This window comes from Lampetra planeri, chromosome 32, assembly GCF_965212315.1.
Source record: "Lampetra planeri chromosome 32, kcLamPlan1.2.h2, whole genome shotgun sequence".
NCBI lineage: Eukaryota > Metazoa > Chordata > Hyperoartia > Petromyzontiformes > Petromyzontidae > Lampetra > Lampetra planeri.
The window spans coordinates 1,942,619-1,970,436 of NC_136138.1; the positions used below are offsets into that span (position 1 = coordinate 1,942,619).

Sequence of the window (27,818 nt, forward strand, 5' to 3'; positions counted from 1 at the left end):
GCAGCAGCAATAGAGGAGTGTTAAGTGAGACGACAGTGAATCAGTGCGTGATGGATTATAATTAAGCACCCAGATTGCATCACGCTGGTGTCTGTCAAGTGTTGTGGGCTCGCAACTCAGTGCTCCACCCTGCACAGGATTACAACTTGAGCTTGTGCTTTGTGTGCGAGCAGTCACGCATCGTTCAGTGACGCTCTCCTAGGAGGTGATCAAGATGTGCGGTGAAAGGACGTGGAACGTACAATGTGTTTGGTTTTGTTACGTGTTAGAACTCACATTTACGAGTTATCTTCAACCTCAACTCTAACAGCCCTTTGGTTCAACTCATTACAATTTCGCCACCTTTGGCTCTCCCGAGTAAACATCAGTTTCACCCTTTCATCCTTTTAATTAAATGTTGTTTATTCTGATAAGGCGGTCACCCGTGAACCACAGTGAAGTGTGTTTTACGCACGGATATCTGAAGCCACGCTTTTAGTAACCAGCATAGTGCAAACGCGATGGAATACATTCACGTGATTGCCATGATTGCTTAAACTTACCTTTGATACTGTGAAGAAAAGATCGTAATTGAGTCACGGTGATTTCATGAATTAAGTAGCAGGTGTGTTATTCGTAAAGTAATTACTGCTTTCATGTTTTTTTTTTTACATTTCTTCTGAAGTTTCAGTTCCCGTTGAATATGTAATTTGTCCGGGTCAAAGAGATTTTACATTGGTGTTATTCTCCATTTAACAGCTTTTGCCTCAGCAGCAACCTGTCCCTTCACAAACCCACGTAGAGCGCTTTCCCAAACCGCTTGGGCAGTCAAAACATTGAAAGCAACCCAGACCACATCCATTGTGGAGATGGAGCAGTGAAATCCGCACGTGTGCTTCGGGTGGGTTATCACATCGCAGCTCTGTGAGTAGTGGCGGTAGCTTGGGGGATGCCTTCATCCAGCAGTGGATTGACCATGGCTGATTATGAACCATGAGGTAATGCACATTCTGTATGTATGTATGTTGAACTTATTTCGCACCGTATGTCGCCTTCCCCCCGCACCTCTGATTCCTTCCCACCCCGCACCTCCGATTAGCACGGTCGGCTACGTACGGTACGAAAGAAGTTCAACGTAGGTACGTAGCCAAGCGTGCTGCTCGGTGCTGCGACTCTTTCGTGAATTCCTCACCGTCTGGATTAACCTCCCAGCTTGCGCGCAGCCAAGGAGTGCGACGTCCACCGGCTCCCGGAGCGACGACCACGCTCAGGCTCAGGGAGCGTGGGGCAGAGGGTGTCCACGATGCCGGCGTGAACCAGCTGTGGTGATTGGCCGCTGCTGTGAGACCACACGGCACACACAGCACACCAACACGGCCCACAGAAATGGGTGGCAGATGCTGCCTGAACACCAATAAAGATAGTACCACTGAGAGATTGATTGCAAAACAAAAAAGTGCGTCAATTACCGGCATTGCCTGCCACGTTTCGATACGAAAAAGATCCAGCCGGGTGGGAACCCAGCGATAATAACCGATACCTGGCATTTTAAAGCAATTCGTGGACAGCTTTGAAAATTCAAAAGGTAATAATACACACGACGGATGTTGCGGTGTGTTTTTTTCAATGGCCACTTCACAACGGACAAAGACAAGTGGCAATGTCGACCGTGGCATCGGTAAATGGTGGTCCGGTGGGGACTGCGCCGACTGCCAAGGCGAGAGACATAAACTCTGCAGACTAAATCAGGGTCACGATTTGCTCGTCATCATCAGCATCGCCGGCGCTCGAAAACAAATTCAAAATGAAACCCTCGTGATTCAGGTCAAAGCGTCCCTTTCCTGCATTTGAGTATTTTCATCAGACAATCAACGTTGATTGTTCTCCAAGCAGTACAAACATACAAAAAATGGTATTTGTTTCATGCTTGAACATCTTAACATCTGCTTTATTGCCAGAAAGGGTAAAACCTATTCTTATTTTTAATCGTTTTGGATACTGGGAAAAAGGTTCCATCGATAAAACTGCTCGACCCGAACTCTGAGTGTTCTGCTACGTGCAGTGTCTCTGTGCTGTTCGCCTTTTGGCGTTCCCTGGTCTGACAATGGTGGTGAGACGAGGCCATGAAGAAGACTTTCTCTGGTGTTGGCCAATCAGTTTCAAGGACAATGCGCGTATTATCAGAGCATGTTTGCTTGTATGTTTTGTCACAAGTATGTGCGGTTAATGCAGACTTGATTCCGTGCAAGAGGTATATAGTTGGTGTTTGAACATCACAACACCTGCTTTATTGCCAGAAAGCTAAAACATATTGTTATTTTTCGTCAGTAGAAACATACTTAATAATTGCAGTTTGCTGCTGGCTTTATTTGCCAGTCCAAAAAAATAATCATCAAGAAGTAGAGTTCATATCTACAGTGTGGCACTGGAGCATAATTACAGTGTCCACCTAGTGTTCTGATATTCTGATGGGAGGAGGCATTAGACCCCCGAGTTATTCATGAAACTAATTTCAAGGTGTTACATAAAGTCACGGATACTTATAATAAAAACAATACAACGACACACGTGTGTTTTGGATTTGGGTTCAAGCAGAAGATTATTTTTTATACTCTCAGATTTCAAAAACATGAAAAAAAAATGTCTTAAACAATCATCATGGCAGTAATTATACTGTTTAGAACATCTTTAATCCACGAATTAAAGAGTAATCTGTGTAACCCTAAGTGAGTGTTTTCTATTTGTTCACCAAGTGAGTCATTCCCTCGTGTTGTGAGGAAACCAGAGAGAGGTTTTCGTGGCAGGAACCGACCGAGCTGCCTCTCTGTCACCACTTGTGTTTGAGTTTTGTGTAAGTCCACTATTTAGGTCACCCTTGCAAAAGTAGAGTGGTAATATAAATTTAAATTATTTCAACTGACATTTGTTTTTATTGTATCAGGTAAGGCCGACTGAGCTCTTTTGCAGAAGTGACCTTGCTACAAGTGATAACTCAACGAAGTGGCTTAACACGTGGGCATTTGTAGCAGCCAAATACCCTAAACGAGTGTTGTTGATTCTAAATGTGGAGGGAAAAACCGGAGGACCCGGATAAAAAACCCACGTGACCACGGGGAGAGAGACACGCAAACTCCAAATATACAGCAGGTATCAGGGTCGGGATCTAACCCACAATCTCCTGTATACCAGGCGAAGTAGTTAACATCTCATAGCCACCTGTCCAGGTTTTATTTGGGCAGTCTGTGAATTGGCGTCTGGCATCTGTGTGTCTGGCGGCAGGAATTGATTCTTTCCCGAGATCTGGTGGCGTTGTGTTGAACTTTATTACATTTTACTGAGAAATGTCTGGGTTTGGTCTGTGGAAAACGTGGCAGCCTCCTACATGAGTGATATAGCACCTGTAACATTGCTGTGATTAAACAAAATAAATGATGTAATTAAGCTTTCCCCCCCCCCCTTCATACCCCTATCAGAATGATGGTTAAACATAAACGTCGATTTGGCCACGTCAATGCATCAACATTTTAAAAGATTTGCAAAAATAAAAATCATAGACATGTATTGTGAAACGTTTGTACTGCATAGGCCATAATACATAAACTGTTGGTAATTTCATTACCCGTGTGCCTTATCGCGCAAATGATAAGAAAAGATGTGATCAATAACAGCGTCCCTTACCTTCTCGTATTGTACAAACAATTCCCTGCAAAGCAACACACACAAACACACACAACAACTTTAAAATGGGCAAATTGAAAAGCTGAGATTCATTGCCGGTCGGAGATCGAAGGCCAAACGCCCCTTTCGCCAACAACGCGCGCCATGCCAAACAAAGCGCGCCGTCCCACGGTGTCGTTTGCGAGCCGGCACGGATGAGTTGAGCGTCGGTGCGCCCCCCCGGGCTTACCGGCTGTGAGCAGTTGCTGTGCCGTAGATGAACGCCGCGCCCGCAGGCCGTGGCGTGCCCGTGTGGTGCCTGGCGGCGCACGCACAGCGCCGCCAGGCACAAGCGCAGCAGCAGCAGCAGCGGCAGCAGCAGCTGCTGGTGCTGATGCTGCTGCGGGTTCCTTTTCACGTTCATCGGTGGCGCGTCGCGGGTGTCGTCAACGTTGGCTAAACGCGGGGCGCGCGCAGAAGCCCTGTGGAGTCATTTCACGGAATCAGAGAGGGAGAGGGGGGGGAAGCCAACGTTGTTGTTGGATGTTTGTTGATGTTTGTTGATGGTTGTATTGTCAGCACAGGACACATTCGAGTTACAGTCGGGCCCTCGGCTTGCTTCAAGTCACCTCTTGATATTTCCAAAATATGTTGTCGGATCTTATGTTTAGGAGGCATAAATGCTGTCAAAATCGTATAATTGGCACTCAAGAACGTGCTTATGTGTCAACTTAGATTATAATTTTTGTGATAGGCGCATTGATACGTTTTGTGAATTGCACTTTTTTTAAAAATAATCAATGATTGATTGTACCAAAAGATTGCATTTCCGAATTACTTTTATGACATGCATCTCCATTTAAACTGCACACCATATCAAAAGCTGTTTCCCTGTGTTCTTCTGTTGCTCAAACATCGCGGTCTACACGGCTAGTGCGAACGATATACTATCAATGCACGTTGGAGAGCAGTTATTAGCTCCTTCTGATCAAGTGCTTTGATTCGATAACGTCAATCACAAACATTGAGACTCAGTGGAGACCCAATCATGACACAGAGGTGACGGCTGACGTGAACATCGAGTAGACATTGTCCTACGAGCGTCGGCAGAGTGTGTCTGGTTACTCAACCCAATCAATGTCAGTGTGTTGAGCCAGCGCCCATAAGATCTCGAGTTCAAACTCTTGGGTTGTCTCCAGGGCACGTAGAGGGTTTCTCGTGTGTCGCAGGTTGGACGAGATATACCAGGGCAGTTTACACTGTGCGTTAAAGTGCCACCGCAGATTTATAATTGCTCAGATTTTCAAGATATAAATTTTCGGGACATGATCCGATAGACATTTTCACCTCATTGTGATTAATGCGACATAATTTTCCCATCGTAACTTTGCAACTGCATTTTGCATCTTTCTCGTATTGTGTTTGTGCTTTGTTGTACTCCCAGTACATTAAACAGCACTTCGCTCGACATAGGTCTTCTATTCATTGCAACTATACAATCTATACCACACTTATGCAGAACATTATTAAACTACTTAAACGCACACATCTACGACTGCTATGCTGTCAAAAGCTCTATAAATAGTTTTGCAGAGTACCAATTTTATGGATTTATAGCCATTAATGTAGAACTGTATTCAGTGTGCCTTTGTTACTGTATACATATATTTACAGGAGCAAAATATTGAAACCAATGTGAATGAGCAGCGACGATAATCATGAAATAACGATATTCAGCAAAATGTGTGATACGATTTATTGTGGATACAATATTCCCTCGTCATTCACAAATTTGGCTATCCGCGACTCTACAGTCTACACGAGAGAAAGTGATGGAGATAAAATGATGAGATAAAATGAGGAGATAAAATGATGAGAGATGAAGTGATTCTATGAAGTCATGTGTTAATATGATAATGTTCACGTATTTAATAGCTTCTTCATTTAAGGCCAATATCATTATCTGCGAAATTTGCTCTTAATGAGCATCTGCGGAACGTGTCCCTCGCGAATAATGAGGGGAATACTGTATTATAATTTACAGGATTTTGTAGCACCGTCTTACCACGGTAATCGTGATAATTGGACCAGCATAGCGACAGGGTTCTAGAAATATTTTTTGGAGGCTTGGGGCAAAATGCCAAGATGGGGCCCCTCCTCTGCCCTTTCTCAGGCCCCCCTTTGAAGCCCTCTTGGATAAAAGGCCCAACGCAAAACGGCCCACCTGACCTCTCGCTGGCTCTGCATGGTACATCAACAACAGAGTTGGGGGTGGTTCGGCACATTTAGCTGATCGCAGAGCTGATGCTGTTGACAGGGCTGGGGCAAGTAAGACTGAGAAAGTAACTGAAAACAAAATTAGTGATCCAGCATGATGTCTAACTCAGCTGTCAGTCAGAGTTTCAGCGATGGAATAGAGATTTGTCTTTTTATTAACGACACGGGGGCAAATATATAAAAGATTATGTATAAAAAGATATATCTTTATATCATGAAGACAGGGAGCTGTCTGAATCATCTTAAATAAAAGACGATGAGTGGCGTTTTCGTGCTAGCAATTATATTAAGTACAGGATAGCGGTGACATTTCACAGCTAACTCTTTGTTATTCAGAGCAATTTGCAACCTCATGGCAGCTCAATGCGAGCGGTTTATCTCCATGAATAGAATCATAAAACCACCAAATATAACTCCCACGAGTGGCGGATATACCATTGATGTTTGTACGATAAAAGGCTCAGGGTGATTGTGAATTTGTAGTGACTGTGCTTGTCACTGTATGGTGCCGGGGCTTGCGAAGCCACGGCGGGTAATGTGTTGTCATTACGGGCAGCCCGGGTGACGGGATGTAGTACCACCAGCCCTAGCGGGGCTTGGGTGAGCGCTGGTTCGCGTGGAGGCACCGCGAGCAGTGTGCGGTGCGGGCTCCCGGTGAGGGAGCGAGCGTCGGCCAGCCAGGGTGAGGTTGGGGCACGATACGCTGGTTGACCTGCTGACACGTGACCGGACGATATTGGAGGGGGGCCACCGGTGGACGGGGGCCGTGGGTACGGTCACGTGATCCAAAGGAGCTTTCGGGAACCTTCGAGAAAGAGCTCGAGGGGCCTGGAAGGTGGGCGGGGCGAAGGGCAGAGCCAGCCCCAGCCCGGGGGGCATATAACGAGGGCTCCGTGAGGAGCTCGGGGTTCTTCGTGTGCTGGTGACAAGAAGATCCACGATGGGGAGAAGAAGCCTCTAGCCACGCGGTCCGGGACCCAGCTTGTGGTCCGGACCGGGATAGCGAAGCGTGTCTAGTTCTGCCGTAGCGTGGTTAGATGGGCATTCGAGACCCGAGTGTAGATCATGTTGTGTTGCGTGTAATAGGTAGGCAAAGGTGCATCCTTACAATTTCCTGTTTACACCACGGCTGGCAGAAGGGCCTCCACAGCAGGGAGCTCTGGAAAGCCCCTATAGAGGGTAATTTGGCCTACTCTTCCACGCCGGTGAAACATCTTGGAAGAGGTGGGAAACCCGACGTTTACCCCACCGCACGCGACTTATACCTATTGACGATCCCAATTATACTGCTGGGTGGACAGAGGCTGGGGGAAACTAAAAACGACTTTCCCATTGCTAAAGCTGCCACTCCGAGAAATCGAACCTTCGACCTCTGGATCGCGAGTCCAGTTTGCTGAGCGTCACGCCGCAGCGGCATCCCGCGTGCAACGGGGAATTAACGAAAGTCCCACACTTGTCTTGACATTGGGCAGGCGAGATCAATGGTTTCCGCGATGGGTTCAGTGGCTTGGTAAACACACTTGGCATCACTTTCTCACCACTTAGCCCCACCGCCGGCCACGTTATTTACGTTAGGAATGACCAAATTGTTCTTAAAATAGACGCCAAAATTCCACGTGGCACATTTACACTTGAACAAAAGTGGGATGTTTGGACTGTGACGCCGGCACACAAGGAGTAGGCCTGCTCGTTTCGAACAACGTCGTTGAGAATCTTTAACGTCCTCTGCGAAGCAGACGGCATGTGCGGTACGTGTTGTTCATTTGAGAGCGAATGCACCACAAGTGAGTGAAGCTCGCTTGTGGTGCATTCGCACCACATACGCCTTTTGGCTTCCTCTGGTCTAACACCTTCTGAGACTAGCCTCTAAAGAAAGCTGACTCTGGTGTGGACCAATCAGTTCCAAAGACAATGCATATATTATCAGAGTATGTTTTTTGTTTGCATTCTGACCGCAAGTATTGTGGTTAAAGCAGACATGATTCCTTGTAAAAGGTTTCAGTTTGGTGTTTTAACATCTTAACACCTGTTTTGTTGCCAGAAAAAAGGGGAAAACCTATTCTCATATTTTGGTACTGGCAAAGGAGGTCCCATGATCGAGTGGAGCTCCTCAATTTCCAATCACAGCAGGAGCCACCAGGCACACGGAAACCGTCCCACCGGGTGGCTGCGTGGGGGGGGGGGTGTCCGAGGAGGAGCACCGCAGACCGAACTTTGCGTCTCCGAGTGCACCGCCGCCGAACGTTCGTCTCGTGCACGCGTGGCCGCGTGGCCACCACGGAGGCGAGATGTTAACTACTTCGCCCGGTATACAGGAAGTCGAGGGTTTGATCCCGACCCTGATGCCTGTTGTGTATTTGGAGTTTGTGTTTCTCTCTCTCTCTGTGGGCGTGTGGATTTTTCTCTGGGTCCTCCGGTTTTTTTATTTTTACACGCTTTCTATTAACTCAATCTGTCTGTTGTTGTCGTTGTTTCTTCAAATCTTGTAACTCAATTTGAACCCACTTCCCAATGTGGTATCGACTCTACATTCCTTTTTATATGTTATGTTTCGGCTTGGGTCTAATTGTCCACGCTCAACTGACGTTGGCTGTAATTGGCCACGGCCCCTTACGTTATGGCAAGCTTCGGGGCCACTTCCCGGAGTCGTGGAGTTCTTCCATTACTAGTAGGGTACATTTCATTAAAGCGTGTTTAAAAAAAAGTTGTTTTAAATATTACTTATCCCTCCACATTTCGAATCAACATCGCGCGTCCAGAGTATCTGGCTGCTGCTATGAATGTCCACATGAGAATCCACTTGGTTGAACTACCACTTGTGGCCAGGTCGCTTCTGAAAAACGTCTGTGTAGGTCAGTGGGCCTCGCCTGGTCAAATAAAGAATAGTTTCTAGTTCATTTCTCCGCACGCTCCGGTTTCCTCCCACCGTCGAACAAAGATGGGTCACTGCATCGCGCGCTTTCAGAAGCACTTCTGCGGCCGTCTGGAACGCTCTTCCTTCCGATATTAGGAAGCCACTGGAGCTATGCACTTTTAAAAGGAGATTGAAAACTCATTTCTTTAGAACTGCTTTTTGTGTTTAGTTTGTTGTCCTTCCCCCGAACCTTCGATTATCACGGTTGGCAACGTACGGTGCGAAATAAGTTCAACATACATGCAGGCACGTACAATATATGGCTGTAAAGCATTTGTGTGTCGCCTTGACGGGGAGTTTATACATGAGCTATACATATAATCCATAAATAATGCAGTCTGCTAGAAAGCTATGAAAGCTGTTAAGAGCCTGTACACATGTTGAAAGATAAAGCAACTGTGTGTAGCCCGTAGCATGTTGAGGATTAGGTGCAATCACAGTACAGTACGAAGAAGGGTAAAGGTGCAGCATTGAAATGCCTGGCTAACACCACTGCTGGTGAAAAGGCCTCCACTAGAGAGAGCTCCAGACAGCTCTTCTAGAGAGTATTTGGCCTACTCTTCCACGCTGGCCAGACACCTCCGATTAGCACGGCTGGCTATGTACGCTGGGAAAGAATTTCGACCTACATACCCGACACAATATGTGGCCTGTCGATTGATTAAGTGTGGTGAACCCATTCCGACTGCTGGGTGGAGAGACAGATGGAGGGATTTAATAAACATCCCCATTGTGTCCACGACTGCGCCTGGAGGTCGAACTGGCCACCATTACACCAGGGTAGTATTCATCGGTGAAAATATATCAATGACTTCATCAGCCCATTGGAACCTCCTTTGCCAGTAGCAAAATATGATAATTGTTTTTTACCCTTTTATCTGGCAACAAAACTGACACCTTTTTTTACAAGGAGTCATGTTTGCATTGACCACAATACCTGCGGTCGGAATGCAAACAAAAAACACAACTCTGATAATGTATGCAATGTCCTTGAAATTGATTGGTCCACACCCGAGACAGCTTTTCTTAGAGCCTGGTCTCACATGGTGTTGGACCAGATGACGTCAAAAGGCGCACAACTCAAAGACAATGCACCATCAGAGTTTGAGAGCTCGGGGTAAGCATTTACACCATTTGAACCTCCTTTGCCAGTAGCAAAATATGCTAATAGTTTTTTTACCCTTTTATCTGTCAATAAAACTGACACTTTTTTACAAGGAGTCATGTTTGCATTGACAACAATACCTGCGGTCGGAATGCAGTCTTTTCAGACTGAAAGGGCAACACAGAATGTTTGCACACACGCAAATATATTTGAGCCTTGTGTACTTATCGGGGCAAATTGTCAGCAAGTATCTATTAAAGGCACAAGACATGATGTAATTCCTTCCAGAACGCAAACAAAGATCAGACTTTGCAGTGAATTAATTCGTACAGCCACAGTGCAATCGTGTCGTCACAGTGGATTCAGCCATTAAGGGAAATTTCCTTTAAAATGCATACAATTCATGCACACTCTCAAGTGCTCATGCAGCAGCAATGATGTGTCTTGTCTATAATTTATTAAAACGGCAAGAGACGCATGTGTATGTGGCCGTTAAGAAGCGTGCAGTTTATTTCACCCATTTAGAATGAAAGAAACACACTAGCTTCACTGTAATATATACTTGGTTCTTTCGGTAAAGTCACGTAGAAGGGAAATAATAAAAAGAAAACATAATAAAAATTCTCACGACGTTTCGGCCATAACGCAAGCAGCCGTCCTCAGGTGAAGAACAGCTGTCAGAAAGACAGCGTCCTAAATGATGTTTTATTTTTATTATTTTATTATTTCCCTTCTACGTGACTTTACCGAAAGAACTAAGAAGAATATGAATCCCTGCAGTCACGAAAGCTTTAAATCGAAATTCACTGTAATATGTTGAAAAAAATAATCTGCACTTTTAATCAGAAGCTCGGGACGGTGACACACTAGTTAACACACTGCGTTATAAATGTGTCAAACTGGGCTTGATTCCAGGCCCCTGGCTGACGTCAGTTTCGAAGTGACATCTGAGCTGGTCCTGAACCTTCCCTTTCTCGAACCTGAACTGGCCAGCGTTGGTCAAGTGTGCTCAGTGAACCTCCATGGCCAACGCAAGTGCGAGGAGGCATTCATCCAATAGTGGGTTGATGAAGGGCTAACATAATTAATAGCTTTTTTTGCCCATCCAAGGATGGGTGTATATTGCAGTTAATCTGAAATATTCACGAGAAAAATGGTTCAGCTCATGATTATTCTTTGGGTCTTTCGGTAAATTCACGTAGATAGGTTCAAAGAAAATAACAAAAAACAACGAAGTTTTGATCTCAACACAAGCGTTTGTCATCAGGAAGAAAAAGAGGGGGAAAGCTACTGAGGCAGTCTTTTTTTAAAGGTTTAAAATGGGTGTAGCCCAAGGGTAATACACAGAGTGGGCGGGGCTAGTGATGTTAATGTGAGAGAGATTAGCATGTTAATGTGAGATAGGAGGGCGACGTCCACGACGAGGGCACGGAGGTGGCTATGTTAATGTGAGAGATGAGCATGATGTTAATGGGAGAGATGAGCATGTTAATGGGAGAGATGAGCATGTTAAGGTGAGAGATTAGCATGTTAATGTGAGAGATTAGCATGTTGATGTGAGAGATTAGCTTGTTAATGTGAGAGATGAGCATGTTAATGTGAGAGATTAGCATGTTGATGGGAGATCGCAGAGCAGCAACGTCGAGCTTGGCGAGCGAGGTGGCTGTGTTGGTGTGGGAAATTTAACCTGTTAAGGTAAAATCAGAGAGTCTAAGATAACAACGAACATTGGAAGGTGGTAGGATGGGAACATTACAGCCAGTTATGACTTAAACTGGTTGATAACGTCCTTCCAATGATTACTCAGTGTTACCCATCTTCTCAATTGAAGTTGTGTCTGTGTCTGTATATGTGGATGGCTTCATGAGGGAATCTTTGTTGATAGCTAGTGGGTTTGCAAAGTACCTTCGTCTTAGAGAAATCAACTTCGTGTGAGCCCACCGCATTAAAACAATGATCAGCCACGGCCGAGGAATTGGTCCCACCATGTTTCAGATCTGCCTTATGTTCACGAACACGGTCCGAGACATGTCACTTAGTTTCCCCAATGTAACTTCTGCCGCAGACACAGCTTAGTTTGTAGACGCCGGGGTATTGCATGTCAGGGATCACATCCTTCACAGATGGGATCAGATCACAGATTTTATGTACTGTGTTGAAGCGAACCTGGATCTTGTGTTTGCTCATGATTTTGGAGATCTTTTTGGTGACCCCTGCTATATATGGCAAGGTGATGGTTTTGATTGGGTCCTCATATGTTTTGAATCAGATCGATTTCAACAATTATTTCCGAATTTTTTATTTTATTTATTCAAATTGCATTTGAAATACATTATTTATATTAATTACCAAATTGTTTATATACATAACTTATTTACAGAACAAAATCAAAAAGCAAGTTTGTCATATGAAATCACATACTCGGGAACTGGTAATGTAAACAGTACATTAACTAATATTGTGCGAAAGAACTTCAACATACATACGTACATGAACAGCAAAACGAATGCGCAGTTACTTCCACTGTAACAGCAATAACCCACAGCTCCGTGTCAATCAACTGCTCAAATCGTCAGATTCACAGAGCAGTGCTCCCACCCCACGCAGAGCAAACACGATTGTTACTCACTTTCAACAAAGTCCCAGGAGTCCTGGCCAAACGTGCGTAACATCGCCTCCTGTAAATGTAGTCGAGATTCATAGCTTAGATAATAAGTCACAATAAGTACCTCCACTGTCAGTGCCGACAGATACTCGCACGGTAAGTTTTAACAAAGCATCACTGTGCCTACATCCAAGTGTTGCGAAGGCATAGGTGTGCAAGTCAAAGTGTTAGACGGAACACAAATAGCACCGATTGCCAGACAACCCACTCACTGCTGCCTGGCAGGTGGCGTCACTGTGGTTAATGATTACCGAAGGCGGACTGCTTTCGTCGACTTGAGTTCGGGCTGATGTTTGCACAATCACAAATATGAATCTGATATTGACAAGATGATTTCATAACGCATGCAATCCTTCCAAGCTGTGTAAACATTGCTCTCATGCATTCACACGTGCACATTTCTGAGTATCTGGTATACATGTTGACCATGTCGACAAACGTAACCAAAGGCTATAACCATGGTGCCTTAAACCATGTGGACACCACATTGTATAAACAGCCAGGACTTTTGGCCACAAATGCATTGCTTATATTTTCGTGGGTTTTCTACTCTAGAACGTAGCACACATTCCACACATTTGTCAACATACCGGACTATAATATTAGAAATATATCCATATAATCAATGCCGACAGTGGCTGACATTTGAAAAGCCTGGCACCTACCATGAAAATGCTGAATTTAAACCACTGTCTCAGTGCCTTTAAGTGAGGTGAGCCCTCTACCTCGTGCTGGCTTGAACAATAGACACCTGGACGTTTTAATGAATTCCATCTACTTTATACTGCATGTAAAACAAAAATCATGAAACAATAAAACTCATCTAATCACTGAAGAGCAATGTGCTTTTACACAGAGGCCGAAAGGCCCTTATTGCCGACACAGACTGTTATGGAAAGTGCTGTTAGCGAGCACCTACGAAGGCCGGGCACAGCACAAAAGTGGGTCGTGTGGCCAGGCACACCCACGCCACCTTTGTCTCCCTCGTGATGATGTTTAAGCACTGAACCAGATACAGTACACCAAAGCCTTGCCTATCGCGGTGGTTACGTCCTTGAAAATAGCCGCAATCGGCAAATCCGCGATCCAAAAACTCAAGAGGCAAATGGGGTTCCGCGGTAGTGAGATGTTAACTACCCCACCTGGTATACAGAAAGTCGTGGGTTCTATTCCGACCCTGACGCCTGCTGTATATTTAGAGTGTGCGGTGTCTCTCCCCCCCATGGTTGCCTGGATTTTTCTCCGGGTCCTCCGGTTTCCCCCCTTCACATTAAGAATCAACAGCACGCGTTAAGAGTATTTGGCTGCTTATAAATGTCCACGTGATGACAATCCACTTTGGTTCAGCTATCATTTGTGACAGCCAGGTCGCTTATGAAAACGAGATTAGCTCAGTGGGACTTACCTGCCAAAATAAAACCAAAACTAGGGTTTGGTTGTCAGTTCGTAATACGACACACCCCTTCTTTTGTTTCATGTTACGCTACATTAACCCAAACATGGAATGGGAAGTATTTTGGAAAATATATAAAACACGATAAAATTACCTGCGGTGATAAATTGCAACAAATTACAAATTGATGTCGATCGGGAATTCTGCAGTGTCGCAGTGCTGTACTGGAAATTAAGATACAGTAAATGTTATGCAGTTTAAAAAATAGAAAACTAACAAACTGAAAATTACTTTTACTTGATACGAATGTATGATGGCTCGGCAGCGTCACTGCGAGCAGAGTGCAGTTACGAGTTACCACCGAACAGTAAACTTGTTTACGATGCACAACCATAACAGGGACATCTCGCCGCCAAACTGCGATGGGCAAGGTTTATTTTGGTGGACAGTACTCACTCAAGGCAAAGTCGACCTAGGCGAGGCCCGGCACCTTTTCAGATGAATCGCCGCCGACATAATAAACGGGGCCGCCAGGCAGCATGGTCGTGTGCGCTCACCCACTACGCCACCTCTCCCCCATCCAAAGATCCCCCGCGTCGCCTGTAACGTTGTGAGCAAGTTGCTGTTAGCGAGCAGCACCTGTGAAGGTCGGCACAGCACACGAGGGGGTGGGTGGCCATCACCACGCCCGGCCGCCTTTGTCTCCCCAGTGCCAATGTTTACACATCGCACCAGGTACTAGTTTGAGGCTGAGTCGACCTAGGGGATGCCCCAGGACCCGTTCAGATAATGGTGTCAACTGTAGCAGTTGACTGCTACACTACCGCTCCCCAGACACACTCACAGAACGCACATTCCTACTGAGGGTGGGACGGTAGCGAAGGCTATTGCCGCCTGCATTGTCATCATTTCATGGCTGCAACACCACCTGAGGGTCAAAGGTCATGAAGCTGTTTGTTCACATTGCAGTGGCCGGGTCCAATCTCGCGTTGTCTGCGGACTGCTTTGTCCCTGCACAGACTCAAACCCTGGCCTTCTCGTGGCCGACCTGCTGCGTGTTTTCGTGTTACTTGAAACTGTCATTAGGCGAGATGAACGCCGTTGATTCGAATCCCAGGTATGATCAGGAGAGCTAAATGCCTAAAAAAAGGCAATTTTTTTTCAAGGGGCAGAAACCGATCGGATGAGGTCGTCGAGTGACACCAACTAGACATCGAAGAACGCTCAAGACCTAAATGTGACTTCCTCGCCAGAAAGAAACCCGAGGGGAAAATAACGTGGGCGTCGTTGCCTCACAGGGGACGCACGCCGAGGAGAGCGCGCGGACGGCGAGTTAGGGAATGAACGCTGCTGCTGTTGTCTCCGACCCTGCACGTGGCCTGCTCGCCACGTCCAACGCGCAAGGCCTAAAGGGCGATGACCCTCAAGCAAGCGGTGGCCAATTGGCGTCTGCCGAGCCGCGTGCGGCTCTTCCATCAGAATGTTTCCGAATCAGGATGTTTTATTTGTACTGCAGGGGGAATCCGATGAGCTATAAAGCTCTTTTTCGCAGACGTCCAGTAGGGGCACGGGGTAAGAACGTTGCAACATCAAACAATGTAAAAAACACAATAGCAGTGCAAAGTACAAGAAAGGCAAACAAAGCACCCAAAAACATACAAATACAACAAATCCCAATCCTACCAGGCAGAGCCCTCTGAGATATTAACTTATTTTATTCCACCACATGAATGAAAGTTGTATGATAAGTTGTATGATAACATATTATATATAAATACACTTGGATCTGTGCGGAACTCACGGGTACTTGTTGCCTCTTGGTCTGCTACAGGTTGCCCACCCCGGCTCTCAAGTCACCCCCTGGGCTCTTCGTTCCACCCCTTCTATTGTGACGTCATTTAGCCCCCCTCACGTGGCATACGCTGGTGCAGCCAATGCCCTGGAGCTTTGGTTCAAATTCCATGCCATGGTCACCTGCGCCAATTTGAAACAACACACGTGATCAACTCGATGTTGGATATTCACCGCGAGGCTATTGCTGCAGCTAGGGCTGAACGATTTGGGGAAAATATTTAATTGCGATTTTTCTGACCGATATTGCGATTGCGATTTGATTTGCGATTACATCTTTTAAAGTCAAGTTTCAGTTCAATATTCACTGTGTAATAGATTTAAAACACGTGATGGAGCATTACCGCATGATACCATCTTAATATTAACTACTCTATATATTCTAATGCAAGGATGAGAACTTAAAATATATGAATTGCTTCCAACATGTATTTATTTAAATGTTTTAATTGAAATAGAACAATCAAACATAGAACAATTGTTAAGTTAAATAAATAAAATTGTAATAAAAAATAAAACAATTCCAATAAGAAAGTAATAGGGCTTTTCAAATCAATGCGATTTGCTAATCGCATTGTTTCAAATATGCGATTTGAAATCGATTAATCGTTCAGCGCTAATACACGCTTCCTGCACTCGGCAACCTCAACACGAACGTGGGAACTGTGCTGATCGACTCCCCGGCATACAACAGGACAGAAGTGTAACCTCGCAGGCCTGCCCTAGTTTGAATCAGTCTTTAGTTTTCCCAGTTACGGGGCAGGCGTCCCTGTCAATGCCATCGCACACGTCATGCAGGGCATGCATGATCGGTTGTTGACAGCGCGCCTCCAAAGCCTAACAACATAAACAAGACCATTCATGTTTTTTTTGTCTTCATGAGAAATATTTGAAATGTATGTATGATGGACTTCTTTCGCACCGTACGTAGCCAACCGTGTGAATCGGAGGTGCGAAATAAATGCTTAAGATACAAATTTGATAAACAATTCACGCTGCAGTGCTAAAAGTCGTGATTCACTTCACTGAAACACATGCCACATTTACCGTGTGCTTTATTTAGAATATTGCTCAACTTACGAGGATTTGTCACCAAATATATCTCTGCGAAGCTATGTTGTTGTGAGAGATAAGAGATGATATGCTGTTTGCTTGCTGACCGCATTACCCTAAACACACACACGCAAGATTGTGGGGCAGGTGTGACTTCATTGGTAAGTAATATATATATCGGGTTGAAATGAACACAAACAGATTAAACCGGACCACATATCTATTTGTGTATTTGCATTGTCTACAGACGGCTTCATCACCTGGGATGTGAATCCCATGACCCTCAAAAATAATAGAGGGTATTTTGTTGTCATGCAGCATACGGGCATTGGAAGGACTATTGAAACTTTGACGAGTTGCCATAGCATAAAGCAGATATAAGCAGAACTCTGGTCTGGATGTCCACATTATATACTATACACGTATTACAATACGTGCTATAATTATAAACAACTTTGGCTGGCATGCAAGTGCTGTTGCCTGTCGCTAACGTCACTCGCAACCCTGGCGACGTCATCACGCCCCCCACCCCACTCACCCTCCACCCTGGCTGTGAATCCAGCGCAAATGTGCGAGGACAGTGCTAGTTTAAATAATAATATTATTATGTTTTAGTCCATCATCAATCTATTGGCTTTCCAGCCTAATATTATTCAGCATTTGTTCGATCTTTTGGGTCTCATCAGCAATCAGAAGTCAGGCATGTTAACACAAATGCTGCTGATCTGCCAGATATTACTGACAAGCGGACTCCAATCCACATAATGAGCCTTTAGCATAGTTGGCATGGACCAATTTCACTCTCTTATCCTCTTCTTCATGAGTCTATTTATAATCAAAATGTAACGGTTTTGTCCTTTTTTGTGGCAGGTGGTACAACAAATGCTTTCTATAGTTGCCATAGCACCATGTCACGTTGGGGAACTGTCTGGAAAGATAATGCCACTTCACCTGGGCCAGTATTACGTCAATAGAACTGTCTTGCCCAGTGCTAGATGGCGAGATGTTAACTCCCTCGCTTGTTATGCAGGAGGTCGGGGGTTCGATCACGACATTGACGCCTGCTGTATATTTGGAGTTTGCGCGCCTCTCTCTCCCCGTGGTCGCGTGGATTTTCTCCTCAACATTAAGAAGCACGCGTTTAGAGTATTTGGCCGCTATACATTTCCACGTGATATGCCACTTCGTCGAGCTATAATTTGTGATTTGCCAGGCTGCTTCTGAAAAATAACATTACAGCTCAGTGGTCCTTACCTGGTAAAATGAAAAAAAAAATGATGGTGCCACTTCATGGCGTCTCATTTCACAGCATTGCCGACCCCAGCTTGGGCTGGGCACCAGTGAAGAAGGAGCTCCATCGCTCATCGGGTTCCTCCAGCTCAAGGTAATGTCCACGTCCCAAAGCATTCCATCGCACGATATACGTGGGGCACATTGGCAAGTTTTAGTCCACGTGGTCGGTGGAATTAATGGGAAAATCCAAATGTGGATGAGGGGTTGCAGGCAGTCGGTGTTGACGAGATTCACGCCGCCATTTCACTCCACAAGAGTGCCGAGAACAAGATTCAAAACCAGCATCTCAGTGGGAAAGACTTAGTATATAGTGTCATGCGGGCTTTTATGTCTTACTGATAACTCTTTACTTTAACAGCTGTTAAACGGTTGTAAATTATTACTAATATTGTTTCAAGGATGGATAAAGGCTGTGGGAGATGAAACATAGAGTGACTATGATGGGTTCAGAGGATGTGAGGTAGAATTGGGAGGCACAAATGTAGTTAGGCGGGGCACCGGTGTAGCTGGGGCACAGGTGTAGGTGGGGCACAGGTGTGGGTGGGGCACCGGTGCGGGCGGGGCACAGGTGTAGGTGGGGCACAGGTGTAGGTGGGGCACAGGTGTAGGTGGTGCACAGGTGTAGCTGGGGCACAGGTGTAGGTGGGGCACAGGTGTAGGTGGTGCACAGGTGTAGGTGGGGCACAGGTGTAGGTGGTGCACAGGTGTAGGTGGGGCACAGGTGTAGCTGGGCACAGGTGTAGGTGGGGCACAGGTGTAGGTGGTGCACAGGTGTAGGTGGGGCACAGGTGTAGGTGGGGCACAGGTGTAGCTGGGGCACAGGTGTAGGTGGGGCACAGGTGTAGGTGGTGCACAGGTGTAGGTGGGGCACAGGTGTAGGTGGTGCACAGGTGCGGGTGGAGCACAGGTGCAGGTGGGGCACAGGTGTAGGTGGGGCACAGGTGTAGCTGGGGCACAGGTGTAGGTGGGGCACAGGTGTAGGTGGTGCACAGGTGTAGGTGGGGCACAGGTGTAGGTGGTGCACAGGTGTAGGTGGGGCACAGGTGTAGCTGGGGCACAGGTGTAGGTGGGGCACAGGTGTAGGTGGTGCACAGGTGTAGGTGGGGCACAGGTGTAGGTGGGGCACAGGTGTAGCTGGGGCACAGGTGTAGGTGGGGCACAGGTGTAGGTGGTGCACAGGTGTAGGTGGGGCACAGGTGTAGGTGGTGCACAGGTGTAGGTGGGGCACAGGTGTAGTTGGGGCACAGGTGTAGGTGGTGCACAGGTGTAGGTGGTGCACAGGTGTAGGTGGGGCACAGGTGTAGCTGGGGCACCGGTGTAGGTGGTGCACAGGTGTAGGTGGGGCACAGGTGTAGGTGGTGCACAGGTGTAGGTGGGGCACAGGTGTAGGTGGGGCACAGGTGCGGGCGGGGCACCGGTGCGGGCGGGGCACTGAGTCGTGTTTCCTCTGCTTTCCACACTTGAATTAATGTTGAGCCTTAAGATTGCGCATATTCAACCTTCAAAACATCCACATCGACCAGCCAAGTCAATGGCTTTTGGCGAAAAGGGCTTAGCCCCTAGATCCATTGGGAAGGGATCTTTGATTGGCTTTGTAATCAGATTTTTCCCCAGTTAATATCTTAAGCCTGCTGCTCGTCAATTGGCATGGACAAAGCGTGGCTAATGTGGGGAAACAGCTGCGTCAGGTCTGTGTGTATTTAAATTAACAAGAGTAGGATTGCAGAGAATGCGGAGTACGCCAAGGATATTCAAAGTGTCCTTGCAGCTTAAGATGGATATCGGCTGTCCAAAGCTCAAATTAAAATCAAAACAACAAATGTGATGGAGAATGATCCTGATGAGTGCCTTCCCAAATGGAATAATTGTTGAGGTTAGTCGCCCTCCAAAATCCATGTCCATACCATGGCTCTTCATGCCTGCCAATCAATACGAGTGTAATACAAATCATTTCATCTACATGCTCATTACGATTTCCGACATGATATATGAGATGCTCTTGCCTTCAAGCAAATGAATACCTTCATAGCCCCTTTTAAATCCACTGCAGGATGAAGGCCTACGCACACTTTGTTAGTAATTCCGGGATGTTGAACTACTCAGTGGTGGCGTGACACGAGGAGAGCGAGTAAACGCCAAGGGCCTCAAGTAGCTCACGGGGACCCTGGATCCACCAAACAATTTGGGTGCATCAATTTGTGAGCTCAAATTCAAATAATAAAGCCAACAAACTTATTAGAATCAATGCCAATTCGTCTCTCTCACCCCCACCCCGCCTCCACTTTTCTGCATCGCTTCGTCTCATCTCACGACATCTCTATTATTGTCTACAATTTCCTTACCTCTTGTCTCTATCTCTTCTGTCACCTCACTGGGATTTTCTACATTGCGAGGGTGGCCAAAATAAACAATTTCCGCTGAGAAAACCCTCGCCACTGATGTTTAGCTGTGGCTGAGAATCGAACTGTGGTTCACCTGCGTTCGAGACGCAGGAGATGTGCCAAGCACCGTGCCACGTAATAATCGAGCAAGCGAAAAAAACATGATGTTGACAAGTAATTATTAGGGGCCACTTGTTGACGAGCAAATCAAACCTTTGCACGGCGGGTGCATTTCTGTGAGCATTCAGATATTGCAAGGTCACCAGTGCAAGAGTTGCCTTTCATCAACGGCGATGAAGGCAACGTGAATAGGTGTAGGTCTCTGTACGTTGATGTGTGTTGTTTTTGTTGTTGAAATACTCGAGAAAAGAAGACAAATAATGCTGTGCCTAAAGTCCTGGAGAAAACTATTTTAACGTACAACTACTTGCAAGACGAAGCAGCGTTCTACGCCAGACAGTTGTGTGCTTGTGCACCTCTTGAGCAATGTAATGCACGGGGCTGCAGCAGAGGCGTCAGCGCGGTGGTTAACGCGCTGCGCTACGACCCCGACGAACCGAGTTCGATTCCTGCTCACGGCCAACACCCAGTGACGATTATTTGAACCGGTCCAGGGCCTCCAGCTAGGTCGACACGGCCTCAAATTGGTACCTTGTGTGATGTGTATAACATCACCACGAGGGAGACAAAGGCGGCCACCCACCCCCTCGTGGTGCCGTGGTGGCCTTGATAGGTGCTCGCTAACAGCACTTGCTCCAACAGTCTGTTAAGGCTAAACGGGGGATCTTTGTCTTTGGTATCAGGGCATGCGGTGGGATTTATTCTGGTGCGTAAATAAATGCAGGGTCGGCCACCAGTAAAAGCCAGTGTTATGATACATTACATCTGCTTTACAACTTTTAATAAAAGTATCCGAAAGCCTAGCAGTTAGCACACTGCACCAAAATATAACGGTTTGCAATTGTAACCGAATGAATGAGCGAGTCTTTGTGCATTTGTGAACTTTTGTTTCAAGGTTCTTGGCTTTGTGTTATTATTCAATCATTTATATATTACATAACAATCACGCACCACAGGCATCCTCTTTGTAAACACCATCCATCATTAATAGTCTCAAGTTTGGGTTGAAATGTACGAATTGATTCGTGAATTCGAACGTGTTTGTTTTGTTTTAGGTTCAGCAGTTGGGTATGGGAATTATTTTAAGTGCGTTACACGGGTTAAAAAAGGCACAATTCGCTTTACTCCGAAAGACAGCAGTGGCATCTCCTGAAAACAACCGCGGTTGACACACGAGATCTACTGCCATGACGGATCAACTACCTGTGTATGACAACACATCGTTAGGAATTGAGTTGTTAGTGAATATAACAAAAAATGTCCTCTTCCAATTCCTCGGTCTTTTGGATTGTTGGGACCATCACCATTTCTGTCGCTCTCAGCATCTTCTCGCGGCCTCTCTCCACTTCGACTCGTCACTGCGTCTCTCGACTGAGGCGGCTTCCATCCCGTCCGGTGTTCGATGTTTGACGTCCAGTCAGATCACAGTCTCCTTCTTCCCCGAGCACCTCGCAGTGTTCCGTCCATCACCGTCCTCGATAGCCGATCACCATTCACCCTGGGCACCTGGACAATATATCGCAGCTTCTTGCACTTGACCCCGACTCTTTGGCCCTGAATCTTTGTCCGCGTCAATTCTTTCACAGACTTCCTTCGACATTACTGCTCCTTATAAGCCGTTTTAAGAATTCTCATGAGGCTCTTCTTCCGAGGGGACTGATTGTCCTTCCCTATTCTTTACTAAGGGTCCACGTTTCACATCCACGCGTCGCTAATGAATACACCACGGGACACATTCATTATTTTCTGTTACTGACAAATATCTACTTTTCCAGATTGTTTCCAGTTCCCCACCAGGCTGCTGTTGCCAAACCTAGTCTCATGTTTACATCGCTTTCACTTCCAGCATCTACCGAGATATTTGAACTGTTTCGCGGCTTCCAGTGAGCATTCGTTTACAATGCTTTTGAATAACTTTAGTTATTTTATCATTAAATGGACTTTGTCTTCTCGGTCTTTATCTCCTACTTACATTTTCAAAGCGTGTGCTTGCAACGCTCAGCACCCACAGCTTTACTCACAACGCTTGTGGAAATCCCCAGTGTGACCATCCTCTGCATGCATATCAGAAATCCAAACAAAGACAAAGACCCCCCATATAGCCTTAACGGACTGTTGGGGCAAGTGCTGTTAGCGAGCACCTCTGAATGCCAGAACGGCATGCATATCAGACATCCAAACACGCACACAACAACAACATCGAAGAGCAATGAACACAAATATCAGTGATAACGTCAAGGGGATTATTAACGGGGCCTATATTTTCACCTCTTGTATCGCTAACGGCTAAACCGCCGTAAAAATTCTTCAGAGAATAACAATTCGGCTGACTCACCGTGTACAACTATAACAACGTTGCGGCAGTAAAGTATCTTGGTAGAGCACATTGCTGAATACAGCAACATCTTGCGCAACACCGTATCGTGATGCAACCAATGATACCCACGTGGCAACGTTATGGTCACAATGTAAATGTAATGCCACTTTTCTTAAGATTCCTACGTGCATACTTGACAATGCAGCATTGTGCAGAAGGTAACTGCTTAAGTGACAGGTCAATCAACCAATAAATACATAAATATGCTTTACAGGCGTGTCTCGCTTAATGAGCGTTTTTACGAAAATTCGCTCTAATGGAAAATTTGAACTTAGCCCAATTTGTTCGCAAAACGAGCAAATGTTCGCGTAACGAGCAGAGACCTCAACACTGCCCGCAGCTGTTTATTTACCAGCTGTGCTGTGCTGCGTAAGCGCGTGGGTGGCGGGGGAGGGGTGGGGGTGGCCGGTAGGGACCTTGTGGTGGCACTGTAATGTGTGGGTTGCGGGGAGCGGTGGCGCAACGGTTAGCGCGCGGCACTACGAACTCTGCCGTCCGAGTTCGATTCCCGCTCACGGCCAACACCAGTGACGATTATCTGAACCGGCCCTGGGCCTCCCCTAGGTTGATTCAGCCTCAAATGAGTAGCTGGTGCGGTGTGTAAACATCGCCACGAGTGAGACAAAGGCGGGCGGGTGTTGCGTCGGCCACCCACCCCCTCGCGTGCCGTTCCGGCCTTCATCGGTGTTTGTATAAAATCCAGAGATAGAACCAAATCCTTTCTCTAGAGGCATACCGTATATGCTTTTGAATCTGCATAGGCGAATGCATGGATGCGATATAGAGACGACAGGGTCATGTAATAGCGGCTGCGCGTCCTGGAGTTAGGAGGACATGTGTTTTCACAGCTGCTGTCGTACGATAAGACAGCCGTGCATCAGCACTGTGCCCTTTAACCCACTGGGAGCCCTTGGGATACATTACTGTATCTCCGTGGTGAGGGGGGGCTGCTTATCTTTACCGACATTGTAAGAGTTGACGGGTTTTTTTTTTCAACTTAAATGTTGGTTTATATTTTTATGAGAGAAATATGTTTAATTTTATTTCTAACTACTTGATTTTACCGAAAGAATCAAAGAGTATGGATTCCTGCAGTCACGAAAGCTTCAAATCAAGAAATATGTGTTGTGTATATAACAACAGGCCACGTAAAACGTTACTCTAGCAAATAATGCCAAAGGATTTTTTGACGTCCAATATCCAAAAGATGGAAAGGTTTCTGATAGAACTTTGGTTGATGGCGTACGTTCCGAGGTGACTTGGGTATTCCCATTTCTTTACTCTCTCTCTGGCAATAAAACAGGAGGCGTTAAGATGTTCAAACACTCAATAAATACCTACTGCCTGGCATCAAATCTGCATTAAGCACACATACTTGTGGCAAAACATGCAAACAAACCATGCTCTGATGATACTGTAAATGCATTGTCTTTGAAAACGAATTGGCCTACACTCGAGACAGCCTTCGCTGTGGCCTTGTTTCACCAGTGTCACACCAGAGAATGCCTATAGGCGAAGAATACAAAGGTATATATTTGGTGGTTGAACATCTTAACATATGTTGATTGCTAGAAAGAGTAAAGCCTATTCTTATTATTTTTTCTTAATTATTTTGATACTGGCTAAAAGGTCCCATTAGATATTCCCATTTCTCCTCCTTGTGTGCGGCTAGTTGCTGATATTTCCTTTGTTGTTTTCTCTTTTAGAGGTTACGTGTCATTGGCGAGAGTATTTGCCAAGCGTGGGTGTGTATGGTATAGCGCCTTACCGATGTGGTCTCACTGGTGTCTTGTATCCACGATTGACAGCAGGAGTAATCAAAACACCCAAATACCAACTAGCACTACAAATAAAAGGCGTCTACCATGTCCCATACGGAATATGCGACGGGGTTTACATCGGTCAGACGGACAGAACATCAAATTCTTTGGCGCGTGTCGTGACGGATACTGCAAGATCCGACCATGTCCGCCGAGCTGCATTGGCTTCCAGTTGCCGAACGAACACGTTCTGAGGTCGCACTCATTACACGCAAAGTGCTTGCCGCGATTGAACCACAACACCTCGCTGCTGATCTCGTCAAGGAGCATAAACCATCACGCGAACTCCGGTCATCCATTGAACAAAGACGGTCCCCACTTTTGAATGATCTAGATTGTAAACTAATTTCTTTAGAACTGCTTTTTGTGTTTAGTTTGTTGTCCCGCACCTCCGATTAGCACGGCTGGCTACGCACGGTGTGAAAGAACATCAACACACACACACGTACACGGAGAAAACAAGAACGTGAAGCTGCGGTGCAACCTCTGCGACACAGCGTGAGGTCCGCAGTGGCTTCTCACGCGTTGGGAAGGCAGCGAAGACGACTGGCAACACTCCGACATGCGGTAGCCCTCCCGGCGTGGAGTCCGGGTGCGACCGCTGATCGCAGTCTGCCGCGAGGGGCCACCGTGGTGAGAATTGCGCGAAAGCCATCGGACATTCACCGGGCCCCGCGAGACACGTTCACTGCAAAACAAGGAGCCAAAATCATCAGCGCCGGGAAATCGGCGTTACAACTAATCTCGGATCAAAAGTGGCGGAGACTAACAACGTACAGTTGTTACACATCCACAGCACCGCGGGAGATTACCAATCAATAACGAACACACACATTGTGCTGTGAGTTCGCCAGGCGTTGTTGTAAGCGGTGGCGAAAGAACGTCAGCTGAGGCCAGGCTGCCCTGAGTAGGGCTGAACGATTACCGTAATCGATTTCAAATCGAAATCGCAATTTTAAACAACGTGATTAGCAAATCGCAAAGGCTGCGATTTTTTGCGATTTGAAAAGTCCTATTACTTTCTGATTGGAATTGTTTTATTTGTTATTGTTAGAACTTTATTTATTTAACTTAACAATTTTTCTACGTTTGATTGTTCTATTTCAATTAAAACATTTTAATAAATACATGTTGGAAGCAACTCATATCTCTTAAGTTCTCATCCTTGCATCAGAATATATAGAGCAGTTCATATTGTGATGGTATCATGTGGAAATGCTCCATCACGTGTTTTAAATCTACTACACGGTGAATATTGAACTGAAGCTTAAACTTTTTTTTTTATCTCAAATCAAATCGCAATATTTGTCAGAAAAATCGCAATTAGATATTTTCCCAAAAACCGTTCAGCCCGAGCCCTGAGGATGCCTCCAAAGTGGGGAGGAGGTGGCGACACGCGGAGAGCAAAGCAGCGGGCGGCTCTTCCCGAAAGAGCAATGAGCAATACTCTTACATTCTCCTAGAGCCAGAGAACATTTCTTCTCGCGACTCATATTTTTGGGATTCGGAAACAACAACAACAACAAAGTCCCGCAAAACAATCATTCCAGTGAGATGCTAAACTCTCCTTTGAAGAAATCTCACCTCCAGCGTCAAAGATTAATAATCCCCCAGTGAGCATTCAGTAAATGCGGAGTGGCGCTGTGCATAGCGTACCACAACTTATCGGTTGTACGCATGCGGCGCATCTAAAGTTGGCTATGACGCGAAAGCAATGCCCTTCCATTACAATGTCACGTCAGGAAACTGAATCGTTAAGCGTTCCCTTAGCAAATTACGATCGCGACAGGACACCAATTAAATGCAGATGTTTCAGCCCCCCTTGTGTGTGTTTTTTTTCAGGTAGGTGGAAAAAGTAATTTAATTGGGTTGATTCATCCATAATAGAGTTTTTTTTTGGGGGGGTGGGTCAGATCGCGTAAATTTAAATGTGTCGTTAAACCCGCCACCACCCGACACAGCCATATTAGTGAGGTTTGTCACGTAAACAGAACATTCCAATTCGTTACTAGTACAGCACAACGGTAGTTTTAAATACACACACTTTTATTTGCACTCAAAGTAGACAATACATTCGATTGACCCCAGAATTAATCAAATTTGATGTGCTGAATAAAAGTGGGTGGCTTGCATAAGTAAAATTAAATATATCGAAAGGACAACTTACTATCCAACAACATTGTAATTATACATCAGCTTGTTTTCTTTACAAGCTAGCAAGTTATAGGACTTGTTTTTGTTCGCTGTAAAATGCCTTTAGAGTCCCATTCACAATGCGACATTGCATAAGAGAGGCAGGGCCAATCACAGCGATGGTTGTGGGTCAGAGAGCGTTAACGTCCCGATTGGGGATTAACCGACGTAGTCCCGTTGATTAGAAAAAGCTAAAAGCTCAAATAGTCTCGTGATGAACGCTCAGCTTGTCTCATTATATGTTGCGCTCCAGTATCACGTGGTCAACAGGCTGCCACGTGAGTAATACACTTCGTGACAACACAAATGAACAATTTTTGCTCCTGGAACAGGCGAGTGTGGAAGGCCGGCGGAATTTAATGCCGGCCTTTGCCAGGAGATAATTACGCAATGTGGAGATCGTGAAAGTGTTACGTGAAGATGTTGATCCTTGCCGGCTTCAGTCTTGTCTCTTGACAGGCGTGCTTCAGACTCGCTGCTCTGGCCCAGTGAGTGCAGCCGGAGTGGCAATTTACTTTTTCATCCGGGATAGGTAAAATTGTCGTGACTCTCAAAAGTTGACGGCGGGAACAAAATGCGCGCAATATCTTTAACCTGTGCAAAGTCACGCAAGTGGTCAACCTTGTGCACGATGAACATCAACAGGAGGAGTTGCGGCTGATACTCCGGCGGCTGCAACCATCCCCTCCCAGCTTGTGGTCGCTTGACATTTCAAGTTTGGTGCCGCTGCAGCCGGTCTG

The 27,818-nt window shown here is 46.0% G+C and overlaps 1 protein-coding gene and 1 long non-coding RNA gene across 7 annotated transcripts in view; both read right to left on the reverse strand.

Annotated features, from left to right (window-relative positions):
• Positions 1 to 15,292, reverse strand: part of LOC144729284 (interleukin-17 receptor A-like) — a 39,463-nt gene extending 24,171 nt beyond the window's left edge. The window contains exons 1-4 of one of the 3 annotated variants that reach the window (XM_078609431.1): positions 12,562 to 15,292; positions 3,887 to 4,118; positions 3,658 to 3,682; positions 1,172 to 1,318 (exon numbers count right to left, since the gene is read on the reverse strand). In XM_078609431.1, coding sequence (XP_078465557.1) covers positions 1,172 to 1,318; positions 3,658 to 3,682; positions 3,887 to 4,060 — 346 coding nt within the window. In that variant the 5' untranslated portion in view covers positions 4,061 to 4,118; positions 12,562 to 15,292. Of the gene's footprint in view, positions 1 to 1,171; positions 3,396 to 3,657; positions 3,683 to 3,886; positions 4,119 to 12,561 lie in introns of those variants that run through there. The other 2 variants (XM_078609430.1, XM_078609429.1) reach the window with 2 other exon arrangements.
• Positions 15,293 to 21,452: 6,160 nt separating this feature from the next.
• LOC144729285 (uncharacterized) lies at positions 21,453 to 25,780 on the reverse strand. Of its 4 annotated transcripts, none has more exons than XR_013587678.1 (3): positions 25,663 to 25,768; positions 25,408 to 25,573; positions 21,453 to 22,194 (listed from the first exon to the last, which is right to left on the reverse strand). It is a non-coding gene; the product is annotated as an uncharacterized LOC144729285 (long non-coding RNA). The 4 variants fall into 4 exon arrangements; XR_013587679.1 differs by having other exon boundaries at positions 21,453 to 22,742; XR_013587680.1 differs by having other exon boundaries at positions 21,453 to 25,573; positions 25,698 to 25,780.
• Between the last annotated feature and the right edge of the window lie 2,038 nt (positions 25,781 to 27,818).